General features: G+C 52.2%; 1 protein-coding gene across 11 annotated transcripts; it reads left to right on the top strand.

Annotated features, from left to right (window-relative positions):
- The first annotated feature begins 6 nt into the window (after positions 1–6).
- On the top strand, positions 7–25,236 carry KLHL17 (kelch like family member 17). 11 transcript variants are annotated; one of them, XM_064525526.1, is made up of 14 exons: positions 7–151; positions 4,631–4,733; positions 5,986–6,219; positions 12,463–12,716; positions 13,140–13,261; positions 13,728–13,949; positions 15,068–15,184; positions 16,195–16,408; positions 16,517–16,661; positions 17,270–17,437; positions 17,814–17,902; positions 19,006–19,079; positions 20,628–20,809; positions 21,465–25,236. In XM_064525526.1, exons 4-14 carry the CDS (start codon positions 12,506–12,508, stop codon positions 21,691–21,693), a joined length of 1,773 nt encoding a protein of 590 aa, XP_064381596.1. In that variant the 5' UTR covers positions 7–151; positions 4,631–4,733; positions 5,986–6,219; positions 12,463–12,505; the 3' UTR covers positions 21,694–25,236. The 11 variants fall into 11 exon arrangements, with proteins under 11 accessions (XP_064381596.1, XP_064381594.1, XP_064381598.1 ...); XM_064525525.1 differs by lacking the exon at positions 7–151 and adding an exon at positions 175–541; XM_064525524.1 differs by lacking the exon at positions 5,986–6,219.
- The last annotated feature ends 305 nt before the right edge of the window (positions 25,237–25,541 follow it).

Below are 25,541 nucleotides of genomic sequence, written 5' to 3'. Positions count from 1 at the left end.
GGCGGCCCGGCCCGCGGGCTGGCGTCGGAGCCCGCAGGCCCGGGGGGCAGCAGGCCTCGGCCCCGGGCACGGCCTGCCGCGCGCGCAGACCCCAGCGCAGCCCCGCGAGGCCGCAGTTAACTGCAGCCGCCGCCCGCCCCGGCCCTGCCCGGTGAGCGGCGGCGCGGGGCGGGCGCTGCGCTGCGCCGCGCCCCCGCCCCGCAGCCCGGGACACGTGCGCGGCGGCGGGGGCCGAGGGGGCGGGGCGGAGCGGCGGCGGGAGCGGGAGCGGGAGCGGGAGCGGGGGGGCCCTGCCGGGCGCCGCAGGCGTCTCGCCCGCGCGGCGGCGGGGTTATTCCGGGTGAGGGAGGAAGCCGCAGCCGGCAGGGCCGCCATAGCCAGAGGCCGCCCCGGCGCCGAGGAGGAGCCGCGCCCCTGCCCGCCCCCGGCGCGCCCCTGGCCGGGCCGGCGGCTCCAGCGCAGCGCCGCCCGCAGCATCCCCGCGCCGCGCCGCGCCGCGCCGCGCCGCGCCGGGCCGTGCCGCACCGCACCGCGCCGAGCCGTGAGTACCCCTGGGCGCGGCCCCGCCGCGGCGGGGGAGGCGCAGGGCGAGCGGGCCCCGCCGGCAGCTCGGGGCGCGCGGGGTCCGTCCCGGGCGGAGCGGGGCAGCCGCAGCCGCGTCCTGCGGCCTGGCCGGGCTCCCGCGGGGCGCCGGGGCCGGTGAGCGGGCAGCGCGCAGTGCCTGCCCTCGCTGGCGCTTCGCTGCCGAGCCGCGGTGGCCGGAATGCCATTTCTGCCCGGGACGGCGAGGGAATTAACTCGCGAGGGGGGCTGTGTGCAGCGAGCGCTCGTGTGACAGCCCTCTCTCCCCTGGTTGCGTGAGGACACCCAAGATGAGTGTGTCTGTCGCTCACCGGCGGTGTTCTTGCTCTGCTGTTCAATACATCCTTCCCCCGCAAACAAGTTTGCGCGTTGGGTTAAAATGCAGTATGTTTTTAAAAACAATCGATCTTGTTTTTAAACAGCTGCCTCTGCTGTTTGTTTTTTGTATCTCAGCATCTCTGTATAGCTGGAGCTGTCAGCATTTCTGTCCTAAACATGTTCCCTTTCCCCATCCTCTGCCAAGTCATGGAGTGATCCCTTTAGTTAAAGAGAAGAGCTGCAGCTTAGAGCTTTGCGAGATCCTGGGGCCCAGGGCATAGCTGTATGGAGGTTCTCTTCATATATGGAGTTGCATTTCTGTTAAACCTCAGTGGAAGCAGACAGGGTGTTTGGTATTGTCTGCTGTGTGGGAGTTGAAGGGCAAAGGGAGAAATGTTACCTCAACTTTTCTGGTCACTTGGGAGAGGCTTTCTTGGCTTCTGCAGTGACCATTAGGGCAGAGAGCACACCTTTAGCTACAGACTCTCTGACTGTGGAGGTGGTCCTCAGGAGCAAGCAGCCCAATGCAGGCATCTGTCTTTGCTTTTTTGTCTGAGTAAACGCCTTCCGCACCAAGGAGAGTCAGCCCTGGGACCTCAGCTCCGCTACAGCAAGGAAGGAATGCAGCGGGCAGGGGGCTGCCCTGCTCTTTGAGAGTGGATACACATCCACTGATGGACAAGGTGTTTGTGCCAACTTAGGAAAGTGCAGAAATGGTGGCCCTGGTTTTATGGGGTCTCTTTGTAAGGTGAGTCAGCTCTCTATTACCTTAAATGGCAGCTGTCCAATGAAAGCCGTCTGGGGGCACTCACCATTGCTGGAGACCATGAGGAGGGAGATGAGTTCAGGAGTGATTCGACAACATGTGGTTTTACGCGTACTTTCAATTCTGACAGTCTGCAAGTGCACTAGACTGATGTAGGTGACTTGTTGCATCCTACGATGGGGCACAGCTGAAGCGAGCCTCAGAGAGCTACCTCCTGTTTTCAGGACTGATGGTCATGAGGCATGAGCTGCATGTAAGGGTGGGGAGAGGGTTAAGGACCTTGCAATAGACTTGTGATGCTTGTGTGTCAAGCAATCACCTCTGTGGGATCTCTCCCCTCTGCACTCAAAGTTTCTCTCTTGGTCCATGAGCATCCAGTGGAGCTATCTTTTTTAACATAGCAGTGACTGAGACTCTTAGGGACCATAGGTGCAAAGATCTGAGTTTCCTTCCTGAGAACTGACTGATTCATGGATTTGAGCAAATAGCATCTGATTCAGACCAGGCTAGGAGCTGGCAAGGGTAGTAGTGGTCCACTCTCTTGGCTTGATAGTCCAGGATCTAAATGGAGTTGCTCTGTAGCATCTGTGGTAGCAAGGATGGTCCCTTATATTTTCTACCAGTTAAGGTCAGCTTGGTGAGGGTGGTAATGAAACCTCTGCTGTACCAGTCCATCTGTTGGCCATCCACCCTTGCTCTCATCAGAATCAGTCTGGAGTGGTGCATGGAAATTAAGGCAGGCCTGCTCTGTATACTGGAGATCTACTAGAGAGACTGTTCTGGATTCAGGCTTGCTTTGGTGTGTTCAGGCTCAGCAACTCAGAAATGGAGCAGCCACACTGAAGTCACAGTGCTGGTTCTGCATTGTTTCAGGTCCTAGTAACTTGTCTCTGAACCTTTAGGTAAGCTGGTCTTGGTCAGTCAGAGAGTTCCCCCTTTCTGTTTGGCTTGTTAGAACTGGCTGCAAATCCTACTGCCTTTTCTAAGGGATGTGACTCCTCATGGACAGGAGACAGAGCTTTTTCAGCTGAAATTTGCAGGGTTTGGGACCCACTGCCTTTGGCAGGCCCCCAGCGTGCCAGCAAGCTCAAAGGCATAGTGTCATGTGCTCCTCATAGCTTAGCTTTCATGTATGTGGCCCTTGCTGCCTGCAAGATGATGTGAGAAGACGCCCTTAATTGTTTTCTGGCTTGAAAATAAGCTCCACTGCTCCACAAAGTGATGCATTGAGCTTGTTCAGAAGAGGGAATGCAGATCTACTTACATGGTCCTGTATGTCTACATTGCCAACCCCCATGGTGACTGAGGCTGGTAGGAGGCTTTGTAAGCTGTCTGTAAACATGCTGTGGGCCATGCAGTCTCTGCTAAAGGGATAAGGCCAGGATGCAGCTGGTGATCTGGCATATTACCTGTGCTTGGACTGGGCTGAACTCCTGCACTCTCCCTTGTTCTGCAGAAGACAACATCCACTTAGCACAGGGTTCAGCTGGATGAGCGTGGCCTTTGCCTTCAGTGGGCTTTAGCTGTGCATGGTGAGGGACTGTATATAACTCACTGCAGAGAGTCCAGAGGCATCTGTTTGCACCAGCTTCTCTTCTTTGGCCAGGAAATGCTACTGAATCCTTGCCCTGCCCATGAAGGTGTGAAAGCTCTGTGCAGTTCATGGTAAATGATCCAGGAGTCATGGAAGGTTTCCATGATGGATGGTCTGTTACAGTGTCCTGGGTAAATGTTTTCTAGTTTTGGAGTGGCTTAGGTGAAGAGACCTGGCCTCTGGCCAGGCGTGGTTCAGTATGAGATGTGGCTGCCTATCACAGGCTCACTAGGAGCCCAGTGCTGGCTGTTCTCCTTGTATAGCTTGGTTCTGTTTTCCTGCATCCCCAGGTTGCTTTCATCACTCTCCAATTCTGTTTTAGGCTGAATGTCCTCTCTCTCACAAAAGGCTGCCTGGGAGGAAGCACTGTGCTGTGAACAGAGCCTCAGCTCTGAGCAGAGCACAGTTGCAGAGAGAAGAGAGGCTCTGAAAGCTCAGCAGGCCCTTGTGCATTGCTCCCATTATCTCCTAGGAAATAAGCACAAGCTGAGGACCTGTGGATCTCTCTCACTTCTGAGTGACAGGGAAAAGAGGGCTCTAGAGGGCTCTCAGGAACACGACCTCCTGGTTCATACAGTCATTCATAAACAGTGCTTTACAGAGCATTGACAGCAGCATTGTTCCCTGGCTTAACTGTCTGTAAAAGATTCACTCACCCAGTTGCAGCCAGGAGACCAGAGTGCTTTTTCTTTTTTTCCCTACTCTACTGCTGTAGCCACTAGGCCACATTGCCTTACTTCATATAGGCACCTTTCTCTTTAGAAGCCAAGTGATAGGTCATGTGGAGTCTCATCGTATTCATCACTCTCTTCTGATGTTAGGGCATTGCTGAGTGGTAATGACCCATTCTGTACTGATCCACTGCCATCTATTGCAAGACACCATCACCCTGCACAACAGGCAAATAAAATGTACAATCCTTGTTTGAGCGGCTGCTGACAAAGGATTTTGCAGCTCCTGAACAAGTCTGAGAGCCAGGAATATTGAGTTCCTCTGATACAGGCTACCTCCAAGTGACTTGAGCATTCTAGTCCTTTCTCTGTTTACCTGTCTGAAAAATGAATTGAGGATGGAGATGTCTGTCACAGAGGAGGCTAGAGGGAGATCAGGGCTACCAGTGATGGATAGTACAGCTGAAACTGCAAACTATCACTCTTTACTGACTGCAGAGGAAACTTACTTGATGCCTGTCTGTAGAGGTTTGACACTGCCTGTGCCATAAAGTAGCACTGGACGTGACTATCTCAATTCCAGTGTCTGCAGGGGGACACTGGGAAGGGGTGTTAAGATGTGACCCATGTCTCTGGTCTCTGGCAGAGGCAAAGGGCTCCTTTTGATCAGATTTTGGTGTGCTTTGTGTTGAACTGTAGGAACTGCCCTCTGATCCCGGTGCGGCTGAAGAACTGCACATTTTGCTGAGTATCTCAAGGCACCTTTACAGCCTAGGAATTCAGCAGTCCCAAGCCTATTCAGGTACTGACCTTTACAACCAATTATTTATTGTGACCCAAATGTTAGCACAGACTCCTCTAAATCCATCAGGCATGCAGTCCTGCTTGGAGCTGCTGTGATCCCCTGTGTGCAAAACAGTGAAGGTGATAGCTGAATTTGAAGATGTGTGTAGGAAGAGTTGCTGCCTGTGTGAAGTGTGCATGACAGAGGAAGAAGAGTGTGTAGCCAGGTTGGCGCTAAGCTGGCCAGGCTAGAACCTCTTCAAGGTATGGGAATGTCCTGATGCAGGCATTGAGGTTGTGCCTTGCTCTCCATCCTCTCTGAGCAAAGGCACTTTTGAGCATGAGCTGGGGTAACTGAAAGCAACTTCATGCTGAGTTTCCAGACAAAACTGCCCAGGAGTAATGGGAAGACAGGCTTTAATGAGAAAAGACCTCCAGCCTTCTGTGTGCTCCTGAACCTATTGATTACAACTCACTGAGTCGCTGAAAGACACTGACTAGATCAATGTGCTGAATGTTCTTCCTTGCCTGAAGCCAGCACTGTCTCTGTGCTATAGAGCTGGCAATTGTGTGCAGTTTTCCCCTGTCCTCCCCACCCCCTTGCCAAGGCTCCACATCCTCCCTGGCAGCTTGTCACTTCTCTGCAGATGTCTAGACAGGAGGAGTCAGTGCGTGTCAGTTATGCCTAATTCATTAAAAAAGAAAAGCAAACCCAAACCCTACTGAGAGCTGGGGTTTCTCAGCCCTGCAGACTCTGCTCTGTCTGTGGTGCCCCGTGCTGCTTTGAGTCTAGCTGAGAGTGAGTGGCTCCTCACTGATTGGCAGTCATGGCGCAAGCCATGCCCTCCTGTCCACAGCATGGGGCTTTGGGGAATAGAAGGTAGACTTGTGGTCAAGGGGAGGGTGGGCACCAAGTGCTACAACTAATCCTTTAGTAGGTCCTTGGGATAGAAATGAGAGGGGAGGAGCATGGAGGGAAGTATCTGAGGTTCAGATGCGTGCTCATAGTAGCCATCTGTCCTTGCAGCTCTCCAGGGTTGTGTGTTCTTGATGCACTCATGTCCTCTACTATATTCATCAGGAGCTGGTGGAGGGGTGCTAGGTGTCCAAGTCTTCAACCTTGTCTGTCTGAGGCTGTCATCTTCCTACTCCTGCTGTCCCTTCTGACACCTCTGGAGGCAGAGCTGGTGCCAGGAATGCCAGCTCCTTTTGCCCCAGGCCACATTAAAGTCATATTTGATTCAATATTTGCTCTCCTTGGCTCTCTGTAGGTGCACCTGTAAATAAGCCAGTGCAGTAGCAGTGACTGGATCTGCAGGTTCAAGCAGCTTGTTCGCTTGCTTTCCCATCCTGCTGTTTGGCTGTGTTGCCTTGCTTCTAGCTGTGATGAGCAGAAGAAATCAAAGGCCTCTTGCAGCAAAGGGGATACTTTGGAGGATGTGAAGCTGGCTCTGCAGCAAGCAAGGGAGTGGTGTTTGTAATCTCCCAGGAGGAGTCCTGATCTAGTAGGTCCCTTTGCTTCCTCTCATTCACTTACTTCGGCTCTTCTAGACTGAATACATGATTATCCTCTTCTAGACTGAACATGAGCTACTGCATACCAACAATGTCTGTTTGAATTTACCTGGATGCAGGTAGAGTGTTACAGTGGTTGAGAAGGAGCTGAAGTCCAAAATGTGGTTTTGAAGGGACAAAGTTTTCTGTCTGTGTCAGTGACATTAGCAAGACAGGCTCTGGCATGGACAATTGCCTAGACTTAGTGCCTGCTTTGCATCTGAGCCCTGGGTATATAGGACTATATAACTTCCAGACCTATTCAGTTGTGTTTATTGTGGGGAAGGGAGTGAGAAAGATAGGAATGCAATGTATATTGTAATAGCCAGTGCCAGGCCCTCTGAAAGAAGCAAGAATTTGGGATATCCCAAGTTTGAGGTGTAAGGGGAGGGCGCTGTATGTCTGCTATAGCTTGTGAAACAGCTCTGGTGTCTTGGAAATGTCTACTGCAAGAGGATTACTGATGCAAAAGTACTGTAAGTCATTTGGTAGTTTAATACCCTGCACCCTTAGGTGCAGGCTTCAGGGCAGTGGACAGGGTTCAGCAAAAAGGAATAGCTCAGCCTGGTGATGTCCTACACACGAGTTAGTGTGACCTCCTCAAAAGCAAAAAGGAAGGTGAAAAGTTGCAGGCCTGCAGTCTATCAGTTAGATCTTTGGATGTTCACATATGCTGTATTAGTGGTCTTGCTTTGCAACAGCACAACAGCAGCTATTGTTACTGTCAGCTCAGCTGTTCATGTGTTGAATGGAAGGAACGGTCCCCAGGAACACAGGAGCAGATCTTGCCCCCAGCCCTGCTCCGACGAGGAAGGAAGCTGCCTGTGGTTGTGTGCACACACACAGCTAAGCAGGGGCTTGGCTGTGTCCCCTTAGCCAGCCCCCGGTCTAACCATTCCCTGGGCTTTAATGCAAACTATGTATTTCAGTTCTTCAGGGGAACACTGAACTGCAGGAGGCTGCTGACTAGGAAATGGCCTCTGACAATTACGAGGGGTTAAAAATAAGCATTCTGGTGTAGGGGAGATGGAAATGCACTTGGAAGTGCTGACTCCTGCCTGTGAGTCCGCTGTCAAGCTCCCTTTCCCTGAGATGTGAGGTCCATGCTGTTGCTGTGTCACAGGACGGGTTTTGCTGCGCTGTTGAGGAGGGTGCTGTTTTGGCTCCACAACTCGGAATAGTGATCTGAACCTGCTGGGCACAACAGAAGTAGTGCTGCTAGCACTTCTTGCCCGGGGGCAGAGTCAGAGGAATTCTGCAGGCAAACAAGGATTTCTGCTTAGTGTGTCCATCTCCCAGATACAACCAAGACCAGTCCACTGAAAGGGAAACTGGGCAGCATGGTGCCACCTTATTGATCTAGTTTGTGCTGCCCTCTCTTCCAGCTCAGGGAGCCACTCTCCTCCTTGCACGTTAGTGCCATGATGCACTAGGATAGAGGTGGGTTGCAGAAAGGACTTAGGGGTTAAGCTGAAGGTCTAATTCCAGATCCTCTGTGGGAGATGCGGCACTGCCCCCAAAACATAGCTGTATAGCTGATCTGCCAAAAAAAGAGGCACTGGGATATCAATACAGGGAGAGGCACACAAGGAAGCAATTGATTTAAGAAATGACTGTATGTCATGCCTTGGAGTAGGGAATGTCACCTTCTCCACAGCAGGGACTGTCCCCCAACATCTGGCCAGCTGCACAGGATGTGTGATTGTGGTCTCCTCGTCTGGCAGGCACAAAATCTCCATCCAGGACTGTCAACAAAATGCCATTTTCCAAGGTCTTCCTGGGGAAAGGGCAGGCTCTGAACCTTTCCCTGGAGGATCCTCTGTTCCTTGTTTATTGCTCAGAGCATTTCCTTTCACTCTCAGCAAAATATGTTTTTTTGTGCAAAGGGAACAGACCTCCCTTTGGGCAGGGATCATTTGCATTAATTAACAGAGCTGTTATGCATGGCCATGCTCTGTCGTGTAGGAGCCAAACAAACGCCTTCTTTTTTTTGTCATAACCTAAGAGTTATTATAAGTCAGCCACTGCATCCATTATAGCTGATGCGTAACACGTGCATCCACACTGCTGCAAGCTCCACAAAAACGGGCTTGTATTTACTTCCTCCCACTGGAGCTCGGGACACTGCTTTACTGTCTCCTGTGGTCCATGCACTTTTGCCCATTAATTATATCTTAGCAGGGCTCATAGACCTTCATTTCCTGGGAATGAAGTTTCACAAGGAAATGAGGAATATTTAGTCCTGCCAGTGAGGCTGAGAGTTCAGGCAGTGGGATCAGCACAAGCAGCAGTGGGGTGTGTTTTCCCTTTTTTCTTATTGATAATATTCTGTCCAGTTAAGGCCAAAGAGCTCTAGTGGGAACAAGTTAATTCAGAGCTGGTGGGGTGGGTGTGCATGGTGCAAGGGAGGAGGGCTGAGAAGTGGGACTGAAGGGGCTGTAGTTGCTGTGAGCCTCAGGCCAGGCCCATGCCAGTCCTCACCGCCCTTTGGGAAGGTGACCTTTTCCCAAGGTGACTAGCAGGTGGGTGAGCCCTGCAGGGGAGGGATTGCTGAAGCCATAGCGTGGCTGTAGCAAACAAACATCAAACAAAGTTGGTTCAGGCTGCCTGCCTGCGGGTCAGGTCAGCTGTGGCAGGGGATGAGTGTCCTACTGGCAAGGCTGGAAACATAAACTATGGTGACAAGAGGAGCTGTCTGGGTCACCAGAAAAATGGCAGGGCTGGATGCGCGTCTTTTCCTGTCCTTGTGACGGGTGGATATTGCACGGTGCCCACACTGCAGTGTTTTCTAGTGGTGCTGTGGGTAAGCCAGAATAGCGTATGCTGGATGCACATGGGGAACTGCTCCAAGGCCCCCTCTGCACCCACCAAGCTGTAGGACGCAGCTGCTGGGGCTGCCAGCAGGGAGGGTGCTTGCTTTAGTAGCTCTTCAGAGCTTGGAGTTGTGATCATGTAAGACAGTCATGGTTTGTGTTTCTCTGTCTGTTTAAATGTGAGTGCTGAGCCTTGAGCAGTGCTCCTAGGTGAAGGGCTGCTTGCTGGAGGGCCCGGTTGTCTGGCATAGTAAGGCTTCTCTGGGTTTCTCAGTCTTTGTCAGTCACATCTGTGCGTGCTGAGGCGTGTGGCCTACAAGGAGGGAAGAAGGCTCTGTAGGAACTGTGTTTCCCTGTCTAAATCCTAAGGGAGGAGGGTACAGGGAAGGGAGGGACCACCCCTTGGTGTGGGATGCTCTTGGGAACCTCGTGTCAGTGGAGTGGCTGGAATGGCATCTCCCTTTGGCCTTCCTTTCCGCTCAGCCGCTGCAGAGCAAGCAGGAGCGACAGAGCTGGGTGGTATGGCTCAGGGTGCTGTGCAGAGCAGTGTGGGCTTGGGAGGCACTGGAGATGTTTCAGTCAAGCTTCTGTGAGGTGCCCGCTTTCCCTCACTGGTGACAACAGGCTGTGTGTGTGTGGAGAAGGGAGTGAGGAATGGCTGGCCTCTACCTCTTGGCTGTGGGGCTCACTGCAAGGAAAGATAATGTCATCCTTATCACTCTCTGCATTTGTACTTGCACAAAACTGTGCAGTGACTCAGTGGCAGGGCTGGGAAGAGAGCCCAGGACTCCTGATCCTCTTTGGAAATGTGCTTAACTGCTGTAGCTGATGCATTGGCATCACCGTGACCTTCAGTCTCTTGTGCCCTCCGTGTCTCTCCCTCACTGCAGGGCTGATGAGTTGTGTGTTATCCACTGGTCTGGCTGGGGAGGCAAACCTTTCATCACAAGTCTCTGTGAGCACAGTGAGGAACAATCCCATCGTCTCCCTGCTTATCTATCTTGTCCTGCATCGTCCCAGTTATGTCCTCCCACTGCTGCTGAGCCAGGAGCTCCCATCCCTTGCTAGCAATGCTCAGGAGGGGCCATGGGACTGCTCTCAATTAGAGCTCTGGCATGACTAAAATACTGATGGGGAGAAGTATGCCCAGTAGCATATTAAAAAGGTAAACCAGCTCGAGCAGGTCAGGAAAACCCTCAGGCTTGCAGTTAGGGATGGGAATAGAGGAATGTAAGCAAAGTCCATTCTCAGGCACTAAACCAGGCCCGGGAAATGAGCTCTTGAGCCCAGGTAGAGGTGCTAATAATTATTAACTGCCTTCATGCAGGCATCTCTCACATGACACTGTCTGCAGATGTTAATTAATGTGCCTAGGGTGTCCTAGGAATATTGCAGCTTTCTGAAAAGCTCAGCTGAGGGATGTGGGAGAAGACCAGTTAACTCATGGGATCTTCCTTCCTTTCGAGGGCACAATGGTTTCCCACTCCCATTGCTGGAAAGCGTCAACAGCCTTTGCTCTTGTCATGTGCCCATGAGGCTTCCCCACTGATGGTGAGATGAGGAATCTCACATTACGCTTGATGATGCAAATAGAAGAGGGCATTGCAGGCCTCTCTCCTGTTTAGGAAAGATGTTTATTCATCTTTTTCCCTCCCCCAGACTCTACTATGTGATACAATTGCTATGTAAAAATGAATAGATGGCTGCATTCACACTGAGCAGGCTCGGCACGGAGGGTTTCTATTTTTAGGCTCAGCACGGCTGGCGACGTGTAGGTGTTGTGAGGAACACAGAGGCTGAGGGGATTCTCTCGCCGCAGGGATGCGGGGGCAGGCACTTCGAGTGCAGCACACTGACTCTTTTTTTTCTTTAAGCTGCTTTTTTTTCCTGCTCCCTCCCCCTTCTTTCTCCTGCTGCTCACTCATTCTCTCTTCACTCCCCCACCTTTCGTTTGGGTGCTGCTAGCAGGGAGACTGTCAAATGCCTTTCAAAACACAGTGAGCAGCTTAGATGCACATGGCATGGAAAGAGAAAGCATCTTTGCACAACAAATGCCCTTGTACCTTGTTTAGGCAATCTTTTTTTCCTATGAACTTGTCCAGTTTATACTCCTGTTCCCCTCCCCGGACTCTGCTATGTGGAAGGACTGTCCCACTGTGTTCAGCTGTGTGTGTGTGTGTTTGTGCACACGTATGCAGACTGAGTTCTGCACCAGGTCCTAGCCACCTGCTCAGTGTCCCTCTGTCCTCGGTCATCAGCCCCTCATGTTAGTCTTGTCAAGCAAAAGACACCTGAAATTCAAAGTTACCTCTGGAAAGGGCAGCCAGGGTCTCGGTTGGAGCTGGTTCCAAGAAGATATAGATCTCTACTTTGCTCAAACTGCCTGTTAGGCTAGCGCAGGAGTGGGAGTCTGCAAAGCTGAAGCAGAACTGATCGGTGAAGCTTTGTGTTTTGGGTGAGGTTGGACATGCTTGGTTAGGGAACACAGGAGGGCAGTGAAGATCAGGATGATAAAGTGTGTGTTCTCTGTTTCCTAACTGACTGCCTGAGAATCCTCAACCTTTGCCAGGAAAGAGGCCTGAAATGTAAAATGCCATGGAGAGTCAAACTTTAGGTCTTCAGAGCTCTGGACTGGGACTGCCCAGCTCTGCTATGGTTGCCTTTGCCCTCTGACCCATCCTCCTGAATTGTGCAGGCACAGGAGAGGTGGCAGCTCTCCGGCCTAAATCTTAGAAGGCAGGTGCATTACAAATCTTCTGGCATCTTTTGGGAGCTGGAAGGGAACAACCAACACTCTAAAAAACGTGGTCCGTAACATCACTCTTGCATCTTAGAATATGGGATTCCCTGGTTAATTTTTGTTTAGGCTAATGAGGATTATCGTGTTTGCTGTCCCTAATGGTTTATTTAAGCTGTGTTTGATCGATGCACGTCTGGCATGCCCTGGTGATACTACTAAGACCAGTGCTTCTACTGATGTTGCATGGATATGCACAATGTTAGGCTGATTTGGAGAAAGTGCAACTTCAAGGGAAACCACTGTGAGCACGTATGTTTTACAGCAGTATCTCTCTGAAGGCAGGGGGGTGTCGATCCAGAGATAAACACGGCTGGGAAGCAGTGAGTGTCAGCACTAGACACACACTAGTGAAGAGCCTCAGCATCACTTTGCGTCAAGCATGTTCCTCCAGGGACTGTCCCCTCCCTGAAGCCATTGCTAGATTATGAGTGGGATGATGTTTCCCTGGCAGGGGCCTGTGAGAGAGAAGCTGTTCTTGTTCAGGGGCTTTGAGCAGTGGCAAAAATACTTGGGGTTGTGGGAAGAGTCTTGAGCTGGAGCTATTCCTGCCTGGTTAATGCTTTGTTTTTCCCCCATATCAGTGATACTGAGAAGGGAGAGCCCACTGCCTGCCCACCCGTGGCCATGGAAGGTGGTGTGCAGCTCCTCAACCGTGACGGCCACAGCATTTCCCACAACTCCAAGCGGCACTACCATGACGCCTTTGTGTGCATGAACCGCATGCGGCAGCGGGGGCTGCTCTGCGACATCGTGCTCCACGTGGGTACCAAGGAGATCAAGGCCCACAAGGTGGTGCTGGCGTCCTGCAGCCCGTACTTCCACGCCATGTTCACAAGCAAGTAGCGTCCTCTCTTCCCCACGGCCAAGGTCTTCCCGCTCTTAAACCCCCTCTTCCCTGCAAACGTCTTCCCTTTCTCTCCTGCTCCCTATCCCCATTGCCCTACCCTATGGAAGTATTGTGCCTGTCTACCATCTCTGTGGGCAAGTAATAACATTACTCATTTGAGTCCCTTCCATGAAGACCTTTGCTCGTAACCCCCTGCACAGGTATCTTGATGTCCATCCTGCAGACATGGACCCTGTTCCCTAGAGTATACTGCTGCTGCTCCTTGCTGAGACGTAGGTGGGAGACCTTCCTTGGCTGTAATGCTGGGCCGTGGAGGAGGATGTGGCCTGTTCTATGCACAGCCGAGGCTTCCTGCGGGTGAGCAATCCTGCTGTGGGGCTTCATTCATGTCTTGTATCTGTGTTGACCCAGATGAGATGAGTGAGAGCCGCCAGACCCATGTGACGCTGCACGATATTGACCCACAGGCTTTGGAGCAGCTGGTGCAATACGCTTACACAGCCGAGATTGTGGTGGGCGAGGGGAATGTGCAGGTAGGAGCCCTCCCAAATCTCTCTTCTCCACAAAGCTGTTCTGTTCAAGACTCATCCCCTGGGGGCTCCGTCTGCTCCGAACTTTCAGCTATCATTCTGTGATGACACATGTATTTAGCAGTCAGGGAGTTTATCTGCTTCCTCAAGTCCAGGGATGTGGCTCCTGCAACTGCTGTGATTGGGAACAGCTGCTCCAAGCACTCTGCAATGGCCGAGTCTAGTCCTGGGCATCTGCAGCTCTTCTGCTGTTTTCTTGGCCTTGCACGGGGGGCGTATGGATGTCTCTCCTAGCTCTTCTTAAGCTTAGTCCTTTTGAAAGCAAAGAGTGTTTTGTCCTTTATGTGCTTATTTGCATGAAGGTGCTCAGTAAGCCTGTTCTGCTGTTGACTTGCAGTGGGACCAAGTTGAAAGTGGTGGGTTTTGCTCTGGAAAAATTCCCCTTTTCCCTGTCCTTTTCCACTGCCAGACTCTCCTTCCTGCTGCCAGCCTGCTTCAGCTCAATGGTGTGCGGGATGCTTGCTGCAAGTTCCTACTCAGCCAGCTGGACCCATCCAACTGCCTAGGCATCCGGGGTTTTGCTGACACACACTCCTGCAGTGACCTCCTCAAGTCTGCACACAAGTATGTCCTCCAACACTTCGTGGAGGTGTCCAAGACAGAGGAGTTCATGTTGCTGCCTCTCAAACAGGTAAGGCACCTGATGGGAGTGTGAAGGTCTGGCCTCAGCAAGGCTTTTCTTGATCTGTCCTGGAAGGCGCAGTCTGCATGTTGAGAGCCCCAGGAACCTGCACTGAGGGCACAGAATTTGGCAGGAAGACTGTACGCAGATGCTGTGGTTTTGTTCCCTCTGTTTGATGGTGAGACAATACGGGGAAGAGTGCTGTTGAGCAGAGGGCTTAATCCTCTGTGTAATAGGGATGGAAGTGTAGCAGGGAGAATTATTGCTGTCATTGGTGCCTGCCACATGAGTTCTGAGCATACTGCCCTCTCCCTGGGAGTACAGGCTAAGGAGCAAGCTGCCAGACAGCTGGCAGATTCAGCTCTGTTCTGCGGGCAGGCCTGGGTGCTCTGGGCACATAGCTGTGATGTTTAATTCAAAGCTCAGCTAATGTTTCCTACTGCTCTTCATGTGATGCCAGTATGGCCCCTGGATCAGTGCTGCCTGCAGGGAGATGCACTACAGCCTGGCCAGTGGGCACTCCCACCTGCCCAGCCCATACTCTGCATCACCAAGCTCTATATGGTCCCTTACCGGGATACAGACACTTCTCCTCATCCTTTCTTGGGGCAGTTGGGTGTGTGGCAGAGAGAGGTAGGTACCTGTCCCCACCTGCTCCATCACTGCTGTCCTCGGCAGGCGAAGTCAGTATACTGGGAACAGCCAAGGCCCCTGGCTCCATCCCATGAAATATTGAAGTGAGATGCTAGCATGTAAGCCCAGTTGTCCGCCTAATCTCACTGATGTTTACTTGAAGTGTCAGCGTTGCAGCAGCTTCTGACAAAGAAGCAGGGGAGTGAACCAAGAGCGACAACCCAGGGCAGAGCTGTATACGTACTGGTGCTGTTGGGAGAGGAAAGGCACAGCTGTTCCTGCCTGGTACAGGGGACCCAACTGCCCTTTAGCTCCTTTTGCGTCCAGTAAGAGAGAAGAGCTGTACACCCCTCAGCCAATAGCGTTTATGGAAGGTGGGGTCCCCACCTCTGCCAGTGCTGTTCTATTGGGCTAGTTAGTCAGGTGTGTGCGAATGTGTCCTTTGCTCCCAAGCTGTGCCAGGTGACATCTGCCCTTTCTGTCTCCCTCTGCAGGTTCTGGACCTCATTTCTAGTGACAGCCTCAATGTGCCATCAGAAGAAGAGGTGTATCGGGCTGTGCTCAGCTGGGTCAAACATGATGTGGACAGCAGAAGGCAGCATGTCCCCAGGGTAAGCCTGCTGAGGAAGGGCGAAGGCGGCCTGATTCCACCCCACCCGCTCTGAGTGTCTGGTCTGGGTGGATACAGGGCTGAAGGAAGCTGCACTGTGGCCAGAGGAGGGGACTGCTCTGTCATATCTAGTCCAGGCATAGATGGGGGCATTGCTGAGAGTGTTCAGCTCTCCACAGGTCCAGGGCAAAGTCCGAACTACAGACAAATCCAACAGGGACAGCCTGTCTGACCTCTGGCAGCTCAGGCACACAGAGCTGTCACCCTCACTGAGATTCCCCAGGGAAGGTGTGGACAGCAAGGGACACACTGCCATTGAGGCTGTCAGTGCCCGGTGGAAACCTAGGCAAGTTCACCCTGTTCACTGACATCTCTCTGCTTTCGTGCCTCCCTACAGGAAGAGGGCAGGAGCACTGGGAGGAAGCATCCTATGGTGTCCCCCAGAAGGCTGGGACTGAGATGGGGTAGGATGAGGTAGACTCTGTCCAGGGTTTCCCATGGGCTTCCAGTTACCCCAGAGCCCAACCCTAGAGAAGCTCTGCCACCACTTTTGCTGGTTGTGTGCACTTGAACATCCCTCCTGTGAGCCATGCAGGAAACATGGGGCATGGGTCCTACAGGGTAGAGAAGGATGGTGTCTGGGTGCATGCTGCCCCCGATGAGCACTGTTGGTAGCCGAAGCTGGGATGCCAAGCAGTTGTTCAGGTAGTAATATAAGTGCTGGAAGAGGATGTGGGCACCAGCAGAGGGTCAGGCAGAATCTGGAGATGGCAGCGGGATGCATCATTGCCAGGCTGAGGGCTCCTGGCTCTGCAGAGATGTTAAGGCTGAATTGCTGGATGCGCTTTGGTGCCCTTTGCCATCAGCTGCCTGTCCTGCCAAGCAAGCAGGATGACATCTTCAGGTAGAGTCAGCCTCGACAAGGTCCCCAGGGTTGTAAGGAGATGCAGGGCCTGCACTGTGCAAAACCCTTGCTGCCCTGCTGATGGGGCATGGCTCCTCTCCCCTCAGCTCATGAAGTGCGTGCGACTGCCCTTGCTGAGCCGGGACTTCCTCATGAGCAACGTGGACACAGAGTTGCTGGTGCGGCACCACTCGGAGTGCAAGGACCTGTTGATTGAAGCCCTCAAGTATCACCTCATGCCAGAGCAGAGAGGAGTCCTTAGCAACAGCAGGACGAGGCCACGGCGCTGCGAGGGAGCCAGCACCGTGCTCTTTGCTGTGGGTAAGGCACTGCTGGGGAGAGGACAGCCCCCTCCACTCACTTATGCATGCATGCTGCTTCCCAGGGCCTCTGGATTGTCATTTGCTCTGTTTGCCGTCCCATGTGCAGGTGGGGGGAGTCTGTTCGCCATCCACGGGGACTGTGAGGCTTATGACACGCGGACGGACCGGTGGCACATGGTGGCCTCCATGTCAACTCGCAGGGCCAGAGTGGGCGTTGCTGCCATTGGGAACAAGCTGTATGCCGTGGGCGGGTAAGGAGGGTGTGGGAACTGTGTGCAGAGAACTGGCACAGCCGCCTGCGATGGCCTTTAAACAAAGCCGGGGGTGAGAATGGCACAGGGCTGCTCTGGTAGCAAAGAGAGACAACAGAACCACCCAGGGCCGGTGTCTTGATGGAGAGATCAGACATCTCTGGGTTCGTAACAGCAGAAGGAGCAGCAGCTGAAAATTGCTTCCCTGCCCCAGCTGTTCAGAGCAATGAGTTTGCTCACTCTGGTGGTGGCTACATCCTAAACACTCATAATTTCTTCCTATTTGCCCCAGCCCTATGTTGCAGGCTGTTAAGAGCGTGCTAATCCCCATCCCACCTCTGATCTAGTGTGCAGGGCCCTTTGAGACCTGCTTGCTTTGCAGACCCACAGGAAAGCTCACTTAAGGAGTCTGCACTTTCTGCATGTGCTTTTGGTGTACCCAGCCTTGGAGGAAGCTGGGCTCAGGGGAGAGGGACAGTGATAGAGACCCAAGCCAGGATGTGCCTGCCTGGCCCTCGGTCTGCTCCTGAGCTCTGGGACCAGCTCACAGTCTCACCTGCACTCTGGGCTCCTCAGCTTTTACATGTTTTCCCCTTTTGTCTCTGCAGTTATGATGGGACATCTGACTTAGCCACAGTGGAGTCGTATGACCCTGTCACCAACTCCTGGCAGCCTGAGGTGTCCATGGGCACCAGGAGGAGCTGCCTGGGTGTAGCAGCACTTCATGGGCTCCTCTATGCTGCTGGGGGGTATGATGGAGCCTCGTGCCTGAACAGGTAAGGGATTGCCTTGCTACAGGCTCCTCCACTGCTCTTACAGGGACTATCCTTGGTGTTGGGTGCCTGGGGAGTCCGCGAGGCCTGCTCCTGGTGGATGGACTGGGCCCAGAACAGATTTATTGCAATCCAGCTCTCTGTCTTCCCCATCCCAGATAGGAGCCCAGTGTCTTTGGCCTACGCAAAGTTTCTTTTTGGGGAAAAAATATTTCATGGCCATCTGTCGCAATAAAACATGGCCCTCGTCAGTTCCTTCCTGTTTCCTCTATCTGTAGCAGCTTCCTTGGGAGCTGCCCGTGAGGGCCTGTGTCAAAGGGTTTTGACCTGGGCTTTGCTAGTGTCACACCGTATGTTCCTCTGTCCCTGCCTGCTGCAGTGCAGAGCGATACGACCCTCTGACAGGCACTTGGACATCCATCGCTGCCATGAGCACCAGGAGACGCTATGTCCGTGTGGCAACGCTAGGTGGGTGATGGCATGAGAACCTGACTGACTTCTGTGCTGATCATCTCTTGCATTTCCAGTGGTGCCTTTTGATGTTTTTCTGTTCCAGTTCCGGCCCCTTCCTCCTCAGATTCCCCAGCTCAGGGTCCAGGTAGTCCAGCCATCCCTCTGCCATGTCCTGACATGCTCCTTGCCCTTGCCTTCCTCCTCAACCTCCCTAACAGTTAGATTTCATCACATTCTGGAGGCAACTCCTCAGGGGACCCAATGCCCCCCCCACCTGTTCCTCAGCTCCTCTGTGCTACTTTCTACATTGGAGCAAGAGGGCTGGCTCCGGATGATGTCCCATCCCTGGAAGGGAAAACCTTGTTATTCCTCTGTTGTGAAAGGGTCCTTTTGCTGATAATCCAAGTAGTTGTGCAGAGTCAAAACTGCCTGTATGTGGGGTGTCACAACGTTAAGTGCAATGCTGTGATGTCTCCTGACCCTGCCAGATGAGTTCTGTCCGTAAGGAGGATGCAGTGAGAGAACTGGTCACTTCATTGCCCAGTGCGGATATGGGGTTAATGCAAGTACCACTCCCCACCCCATCTGATACTGGACCTCTGGGGCGGGTGCGAGGGTAGCACACTGTTCCCCCCAGCCCATGCCATGCTGATGCTGTGTGGTGTCCTTGGGGTGCCTCTCCCCTGCCCTGGTCCCTGGTTTTAGCTCTCAGTGCTGACTTAGAGGTTCCTTCTCCTCCATCACTAGCTCACACTCTCTGCCTGCCATGGCCCTTATTGACCTTCCCTTGCCTCTCCTGCTAAAAATAACCCACTGCTCAGGCAGGGAGCACTTGCAGTGTCCATAACGAGAAAGTCGGGAAGCAGCAGGTGGACAAGCTCTCTGGGAACCTTGCAGTGTGGCAGAGGAATTGCCTGATGAATATTTCACAATACTCTGTGCTGCAATGGGGAGGAAGAGCTGTGGGAGCCATGCTGAGAGCAGCTTGGCTGTCTGGAGAGTGGGAAGCACTGTGGTTTAGCGGGTACCATCTGGGACCCCATGCAAGAGCTGTGGGAGGCTGTGCTGGTGCTGGGGCTGTGCTTGCTGGCTAACCATGTATGTGATTGCCTTTGCAGATGGCAACCTCTATGCTGTTGGGGGCTATGACAGCTCATCCCACTTAGCCACAGTAGAAAAGTATGAGCCCCAGGTAAATGCAAGATAAAGCATGCCTACTAACCCTTTTTCCTTCTCCCTTTCTGATGGGTGCCTGACAGGGTCCTGCAGAAAGCTGAGGGCCACACCAGCATGCTAGAGAAATGAGCTGACAGTGAGAGATAAGCTATGCATATTCTCTTAACAAACAGCTGCCATGCCTTAAGATGTGACCACTTCCTAGCAAAATATTGCAGCAGCAGTGGAGCAGGAGCTGTGCCCATACAAGCCTGTGCAGCATAGGCCTGCCTGCCTCCTTTGTGACTTAAGCCAGCATGTGTGACTATGAGATGGAAGTGGCTGTCAGCATTGGCCCTTCTGCAGAAGCAGAGCAGCAGCGGGTGCAATCCAGAGCAAAATGAGCCAAAACTCATCCATGCAGGCCCTGAGATCATCTGTTTGAGCCACCAGAGCCCTCTCTATACCCATTTTCTGTAGGTGAGCTGGAGTTCTCTAGGAAGAACAGTTCTTGGCTGTGCAATGATCTATGTCCCAGCCTCCAGATGAGATCTTGCTGCACGCTTATCCAGAACAGTTAGCTGTGATTGCAGCAGGCTGGGGATGTGTGCTGGGTCTGGAGTCTTGCAGCTCTGTTAGAGGAGGCTGGGTTGCTGCAAAAAGATCAAAGAGAAGGTCTTAGAGGTTTTCCATGAGCTGTAAAGCCACAGGCATGACTTGTAGTGATTTGAAATAGATACAGCTCAACTCTGTGATTGGGCTGGAGTTCAGCTGTAATGCGACTGGCAGCTTGTTACAAAGGTCTCTGTGCTTAGGCCCCTGGGATGGCAGGAGTTCTGCCAGCTGCAGCTGTGCTTTCCTGAGCCTGTCGGCAGAGGTCTCTTCTGGGGCATGCAGTTCTTCCTGTGGGAGATTTTTTCACCTGCAAACTCTGATTTTGGTTTAGTTTAAAGACATTCTGGAGCTACAGAAGTGAGGGTGTCCCAGAATTCCATGTTCTCAGGCCTCAAAGGTACTTATCTGGAAGTGGGAAAAAAACCTGTCCTGTGGAAATTTGTGACCAGCGATATTTTGTGTGCACTCCTGTACTTTGACAGGAACGAAGTCATGCAGCAGAGTTCTCTTCCCTCTGTTGTCTGATGACATTGTGATCTCTCAAAATTTTTTTTTCTGTGGGATGAGAAGGCTTACAGTTACCAACACACTTTTGCTGTTGGCGCAGGCAGGATGCTGTTGTCTGACTGCAGCTGAGCTGGATAGCCAGGTTGCCCCTGTGTGTTTGTGGCTGAGAAGCCAGATAGCAATGCTGCAATCCATTTAGCTGATGTCCTAGTCTGTGCTAGCAATTAATTGTCTCTGCTAAAAGTAGCACTTTTCTGAGCGTTGCTCCTAACTTGCCCAATGCCCCTGACCCTTCAGGTGAAGGGAAAGAACTGGGGTCTCCGAAAAAGCATTTTTTGGGGAGGACCAGTCTGTCAGGAGCTGATTTGCTAGAGCAGGCGTGGCATCATAGGACTCAACTGGCAGGGGCAAGTGGAAAGTGACTTGTATGTGTTGCTCACAAACTTACCATGCTCCTTCCCAGATCAACACCTGGACACCCATTGCCAACATGCTGAGTCGCCGGAGCAGTGCAGGAGTGGCTGTGCTGGAGGGGATGCTCTATGTGGCTGGCGGCAATGATGGGACCAGCTGCCTTAACTCTGTTGAGCGCTACAACCCCAAAACCAACACATGGGAGAGCGTGGCATCCATGAACATCCGTAGGTAAGCAACTCTTCCCCTGACCCCTCCTGAGCTGCTGGGGAGCCTGAGGCACTGCAGTCAGGAACGGTGAACTCATCTCACTGAGAGTCTTGCCTTACTTTGGCACCGCAAACAGGAAAGTGCAGACATGCCTCAGGGTCTGGCTAGCACTGCAGCTAGCTGGCTCTATGCTGCCTGCACAAAGGCAACACACACTCCCTGCTACACTGTGAGGGACTGGTATGTGTGTGCCAGCAGGGCAGATTAGGGATGTTCTGCGGCAGGCGTTGTCTGCAGAGGGATTTGTCCTCTGTACTCTGTGTGGCTGTAAAGGACCAGGCAGTGTAGCTGGCTGAGGCCAAGTAGATGTTTCCTGGCTGAGGGAGGATTTGTGCTTGGAAGTCCAAGGATTTTAGGGTCCTAGGGCTTGTTACTTAGAAGTGATGCTTCTCTAGTGAAAGGGGGTATCAGACATAAGGAGAAAGACTTGAAGCTCTATTTTGAGCTCTGCTGCTGACTTTTGCTGTTTGAGCCTGGGCAGTTCAGTTTCACTGGGCACTTCCTTTTGATGGGTGGCAGACTCTGGCCAGTCCGTCTGAGGCGCTGAGCTCTCCTTCACCCTGCAAACACTGCGTTTGGCCCTCATATCCCTGTGGTCTCTGCATGGTTGTTCCAGGAGCACCCACGACCTGGTGGCCATGGACGGGTGGCTGTACGCAGTGGGTGGCAATGATGGGAGCTCCAGCCTGAACTCCATCGAGAAGTACAACCCCCGCACCAACAAATGGGTGGCAGCCTCGTGCATGTTCACGCGCCGGAGCAGCGTGGGGGTGGCTGTGCTGGAACTGCTCAACTTCCCTCCCCCTTCTTCGCCTACCCTATCGGTGTCTTCGACGAGTCTTTGACAAAGAATCAGGGCCTACCTTACCTCAAGGGGACAGGGGCGCTTGGCGGAGTTCCAGGCCAGCGTGGCCTGCCTCGCGGGGCAGCCGGTCACTGTAGGAGGGAAGCAAAGGTACTGGCTGCTGCCTCCAGCCCCAGCACTCCTGTGAGCCCCACGGGGCCATCCCCGCTCTTGGTGCACACATCGGTTCAGCACGACAACGGTGGTTAGAAATGCGCTTCCTGTACGAGGGCCCTTCTCCCAGCCGATGGGGAGAGGGAGTGCTCTCAGCTCCGTTTGGACTCATCTCACCGCTCACCCAAAAGGTGTGTATTTTCTTTGGGGAGGGGAAACTTTACCATTGCTGCTTCTTGGATTAGCGTTATCCAGCCAATGCCACACATATGAGCACAGCCAGCCTCGGAGACTTCCAGGAGTCCTGCAGGGTGGCCGAGGTGGATGGCACCCCTCCTAAGGACATGGCTGAATGTACAACCGCTCCTCTGAATGTCACTGTAGCCAAACTCTTTACCAAGTCTATTGCTCACTGTTAAAGACTCTGAGACCACTGCATAGTTCTCAATGGTGTCTCATTGATGCCTTAAAATAAACAAACAAAAGAAGCCCAACTAAGGGATGGGGCCTGGAGGAGGCAAGATATGGAGATAAAGCTGGATGCCGCATCCTGAACCTTCCATTTCCAAAGTTGGCTGGTCCCAGCTCATTCACTGAGATCCCAACTGACCATTGCTGGGGGGAGCGCCCAGTCAGGCAGATGGGTTGAATGAACTTATTTGCATCCACACCATTGCTCTCCAAGGTTCAGCGACTGTGCGGCTGTTTGCTGTCTGCATGTGGTTCTGGTTCACAGTTTGACTGGGAACAGATCAGCCGTTTTGCTGTTTCCCTCTCTGCAAAGCAGATTCTGGGCTTATGAAGAGATCTTGGTTCTTAAAGAACAGTCCAGCCTTGTAGATGAGGAGGGTTTCCTGGCGTTATTTGCTTTATTTTATTTGCTTTTTTATTTGAATGCATTTTTTTTTAAATTTTATTGACTTAACAGCCCTTTATTTTTACGCTCTCCTAGTATTTCCTATCCCATCTGCACTTAAAGCAGCAAAAGGGTACAAAATTTTTTTTAATCGTCAGTGAGACGATGGCTGTGTTCTGGAAGGCGTTCTCCATAGATGTGTGGGTGTGCGTGCATGTGTGAGATACTGTATGTACAGTGAAAAGAGAATGGAAGGGACCATTTGCAATTAGCAACTTCCTGGCAATTAAGCAGCCACTTTAATTAACTAAAGGTTGAATAAATTAGAGTTGTAATCACAGGCCTGTGCTTCTAGACCCACCTGTGCCATGGAACCTTTTGGGTGGTGGCTTTGGATGTGTTTTTAACGCGTATGCTGTAGAGCGTGTGAATGTATGTATGAGCCTCGAACTAAGAGATGTTATCAGGTGTTCTCCACATTATAGAGGAATGAGTCACCTCGACAGTGTTCAAATTTGGCATTGGAAATATGATATAACCGAAGACCTTTTTCTAATTTATTCCTTTATCCTTTTCCCCCTACTTCTCCCCCTTTCCTACTTACAGTGCTTAGATTTCACTTGTGATGGTTTTTGTTGGCCTAAATTTTTAAAAGTGATTAGTGATTTTTTTTCCCCTCTTTTTTGGAGGGGCAAAAGGAGAGTCGGAGGAGAGATGGGGACTCCCCAACTTAAGAGAGTTTTTACTGCAATCTAATTTCTCCTGGACAGGTGCCCACCATGTTTTATATGCCCGCTTACAGTGCCTGAAGTTGGACACCTGAAATTACCAGCTGCTTCCGAAAAATCTAGGCTGCTTCTCCCCAGCCTCTCTCCAAAGACACAGTCTGGACTTTCAGGCTGTGGAGAATTTTTTTGGCTTTTAGAACAGACTTTAAATCTGCTTTTAGTTCCCATCTCATTTGCCAAGCCTTTGACCCAGTCACAGCTCAGCAGCTCTTCCATTTCTGTATATTGTAGAGGACACCCTGTAAATGTCCAGACTCTGATTATGCAAGTTGCATCTTGGTGAACATGGCAGTAGGGCTGCCATAAATACATCACAAAAATCTGCTTGGTTCAAAGAAACTATGAAATTGCTGAAGTGTGCTCTGTTTCTGGTGTGCGTGCGTGTGTGCGTGCGTGTGCACATGCTCGCACGCATGAGAGATGTCCATCATTTTCTTCCCAGGATTTTAGTCTCCTGCTGGATTGATATCAACCAGTACATTCAAGGTGCCCCTGGCTCTAGGATCTTCTTTGAAGGAGGATCAGCCTAAAAGTCATGGGCCTGTCAGCAGTGAACAGTGCTGGCTGCTGGGACTTGGCCTGACATGCTGGGGCTTCTACTGAGGCCTCTGTGTAAGGCAAGGGGATGGAATAAGGACAGCAGAGACCAGGCACCCCACTGAAGACAGCACCATGCAATAAGGAGGGGCAATGCAGGGGCCAGAAGGGAACTGTTGAGGAGAGAAACAGGACTGAGCTGAAACAAGGGATGAGTTTTTGGAGCAGTGGCTCAACTTCTTACCAGCTGGTGCTACTGCTGCTGTGGCATGAGCAGTGCTACTGCCTTAGAGGGCTGACAGGCAGGCAAAAGCAGAAGAGAAGAGAGCAGTGTAACTGGCTGAGGAGAACATTTCTGCTGTGTCCCTTGGCCCCAGCTGTAATCTTAGACAACTTTATGAATGGTGTGCAATGCTGTTCTGCCTCTTGAGGGAGCAGGTAAACAGGCAGTGTGACTTCTGTTGCCCACTAGTTGGGTCCTGAGCAATATCCACCACTGAGCCTGTTCTGCAGAAGCCTGGGGAGGAGGGATCCTTTTGTGGCTCTGATGTACTAACTATGCAGGTGCTTACTGCTTTCCTGTAATGGAAAAAAAAAAAAAAAGGAAAGAAAAGGGGAAATAGATCCCCAGCAGCTTGTGGGGGTCCAGAGCACCCCAAACCACACTGTGTGGACACAAGGTGTCAGCATCTGCCCTGGGAGGAGATCCCAGGGATGGAATTGTTTCTGGTGCTGCAAATCCCTTGCTGAGGCGGTGGCCTTGGAGAGGGGTGTGTGTCTGTGTGTGTCTGTGTGTGTATAGTACCCTGTCTGAGGAGCGGAGGAGAACTGTCAACTGTCTGTGGTTTCTCAGCCGGTTTTAGTTAGTGGTGTCTTGCCCAAAATACAACTTGTGCAATTTTCTGTGTGAGCTGTTTCCAGCTGAGGAGCATCCCTAAGCAGGTGATGGCTCCAGGCTGTGTGTGTTGCCATGTTTCACCCAGGGATCCTGGTGTTCGTCTGCAGTGAGATGGCAAGGCTAAGCAGGAGCTCTTGCCCTGTCCTGGGGGAAGAGATTCACTTGGCCTTGCTGGTAGGCAGACCTGGTCTACTCCATGTCAAACTGTCATTGTTTTGATTTCTCTGTAAGTTATCTGACTTATTTATGTGGAACTCTGTTTCTCTGAATTTTTTGCACTATGTGGGATTGGGGAGGGGATACAAGCAATACAAGCCAATGTGTACAATAAAGACATTTTCTTGAATCCCAGATCCTGCCCTGTGCGTCCTTCCTTTCTCTCCCTGGCTCTGCTCCCAAGAAGGCATGTAGCTGTTCTTTTTATTGCTCTGCGTGGAGCTGGAGCCCCCAGGCAGAGGATGTGCATGGTGGGCTGCTGTGTGTCTATGCCTGAGTAGCCACTGAATAGGTCTCGTCTCACTGGGTGCAGCTGCTCTGGGCTTCAGGGCATCTGCATGAAGCAGGGACCCATATCTATCTGGAATGGGCCCCACTGGACTGGCCCTGCAGTTGTGGATGTTAGCACAGGAGTCTGGAGAAGGCAAGGGCCAACTTTA

The sequence above is a fragment of the Dromaius novaehollandiae genome, chromosome 24 (genome assembly GCF_036370855.1).
Source record: "Dromaius novaehollandiae isolate bDroNov1 chromosome 24, bDroNov1.hap1, whole genome shotgun sequence".
Taxonomy (NCBI): domain Eukaryota; kingdom Metazoa; phylum Chordata; class Aves; order Casuariiformes; family Dromaiidae; genus Dromaius; species Dromaius novaehollandiae.
This window is presented reverse-complemented; position numbering and strand designations above follow the sequence as displayed.

Coding starts and splice junctions, on each gene's coding strand:
- KLHL17 (XM_064525524.1), top strand. CDS start 12,506: ATGGAAGGTGGTGTGCAGCTCCTCAACCGTGACGGCCACAGCATTTCC. Junction 13,950..15,067: donor TGTTGCTGCCTCTCAAACAG/GTAAGGCACCTG, acceptor CTCCCTCTGCAG/GTTCTGGACCTCATTTCTAG. Junction 20,810..21,464: donor GCATCCATGAACATCCGTAG/GTAAGCAACTCT, acceptor TGGTTGTTCCAG/GAGCACCCACGACCTGGTGG.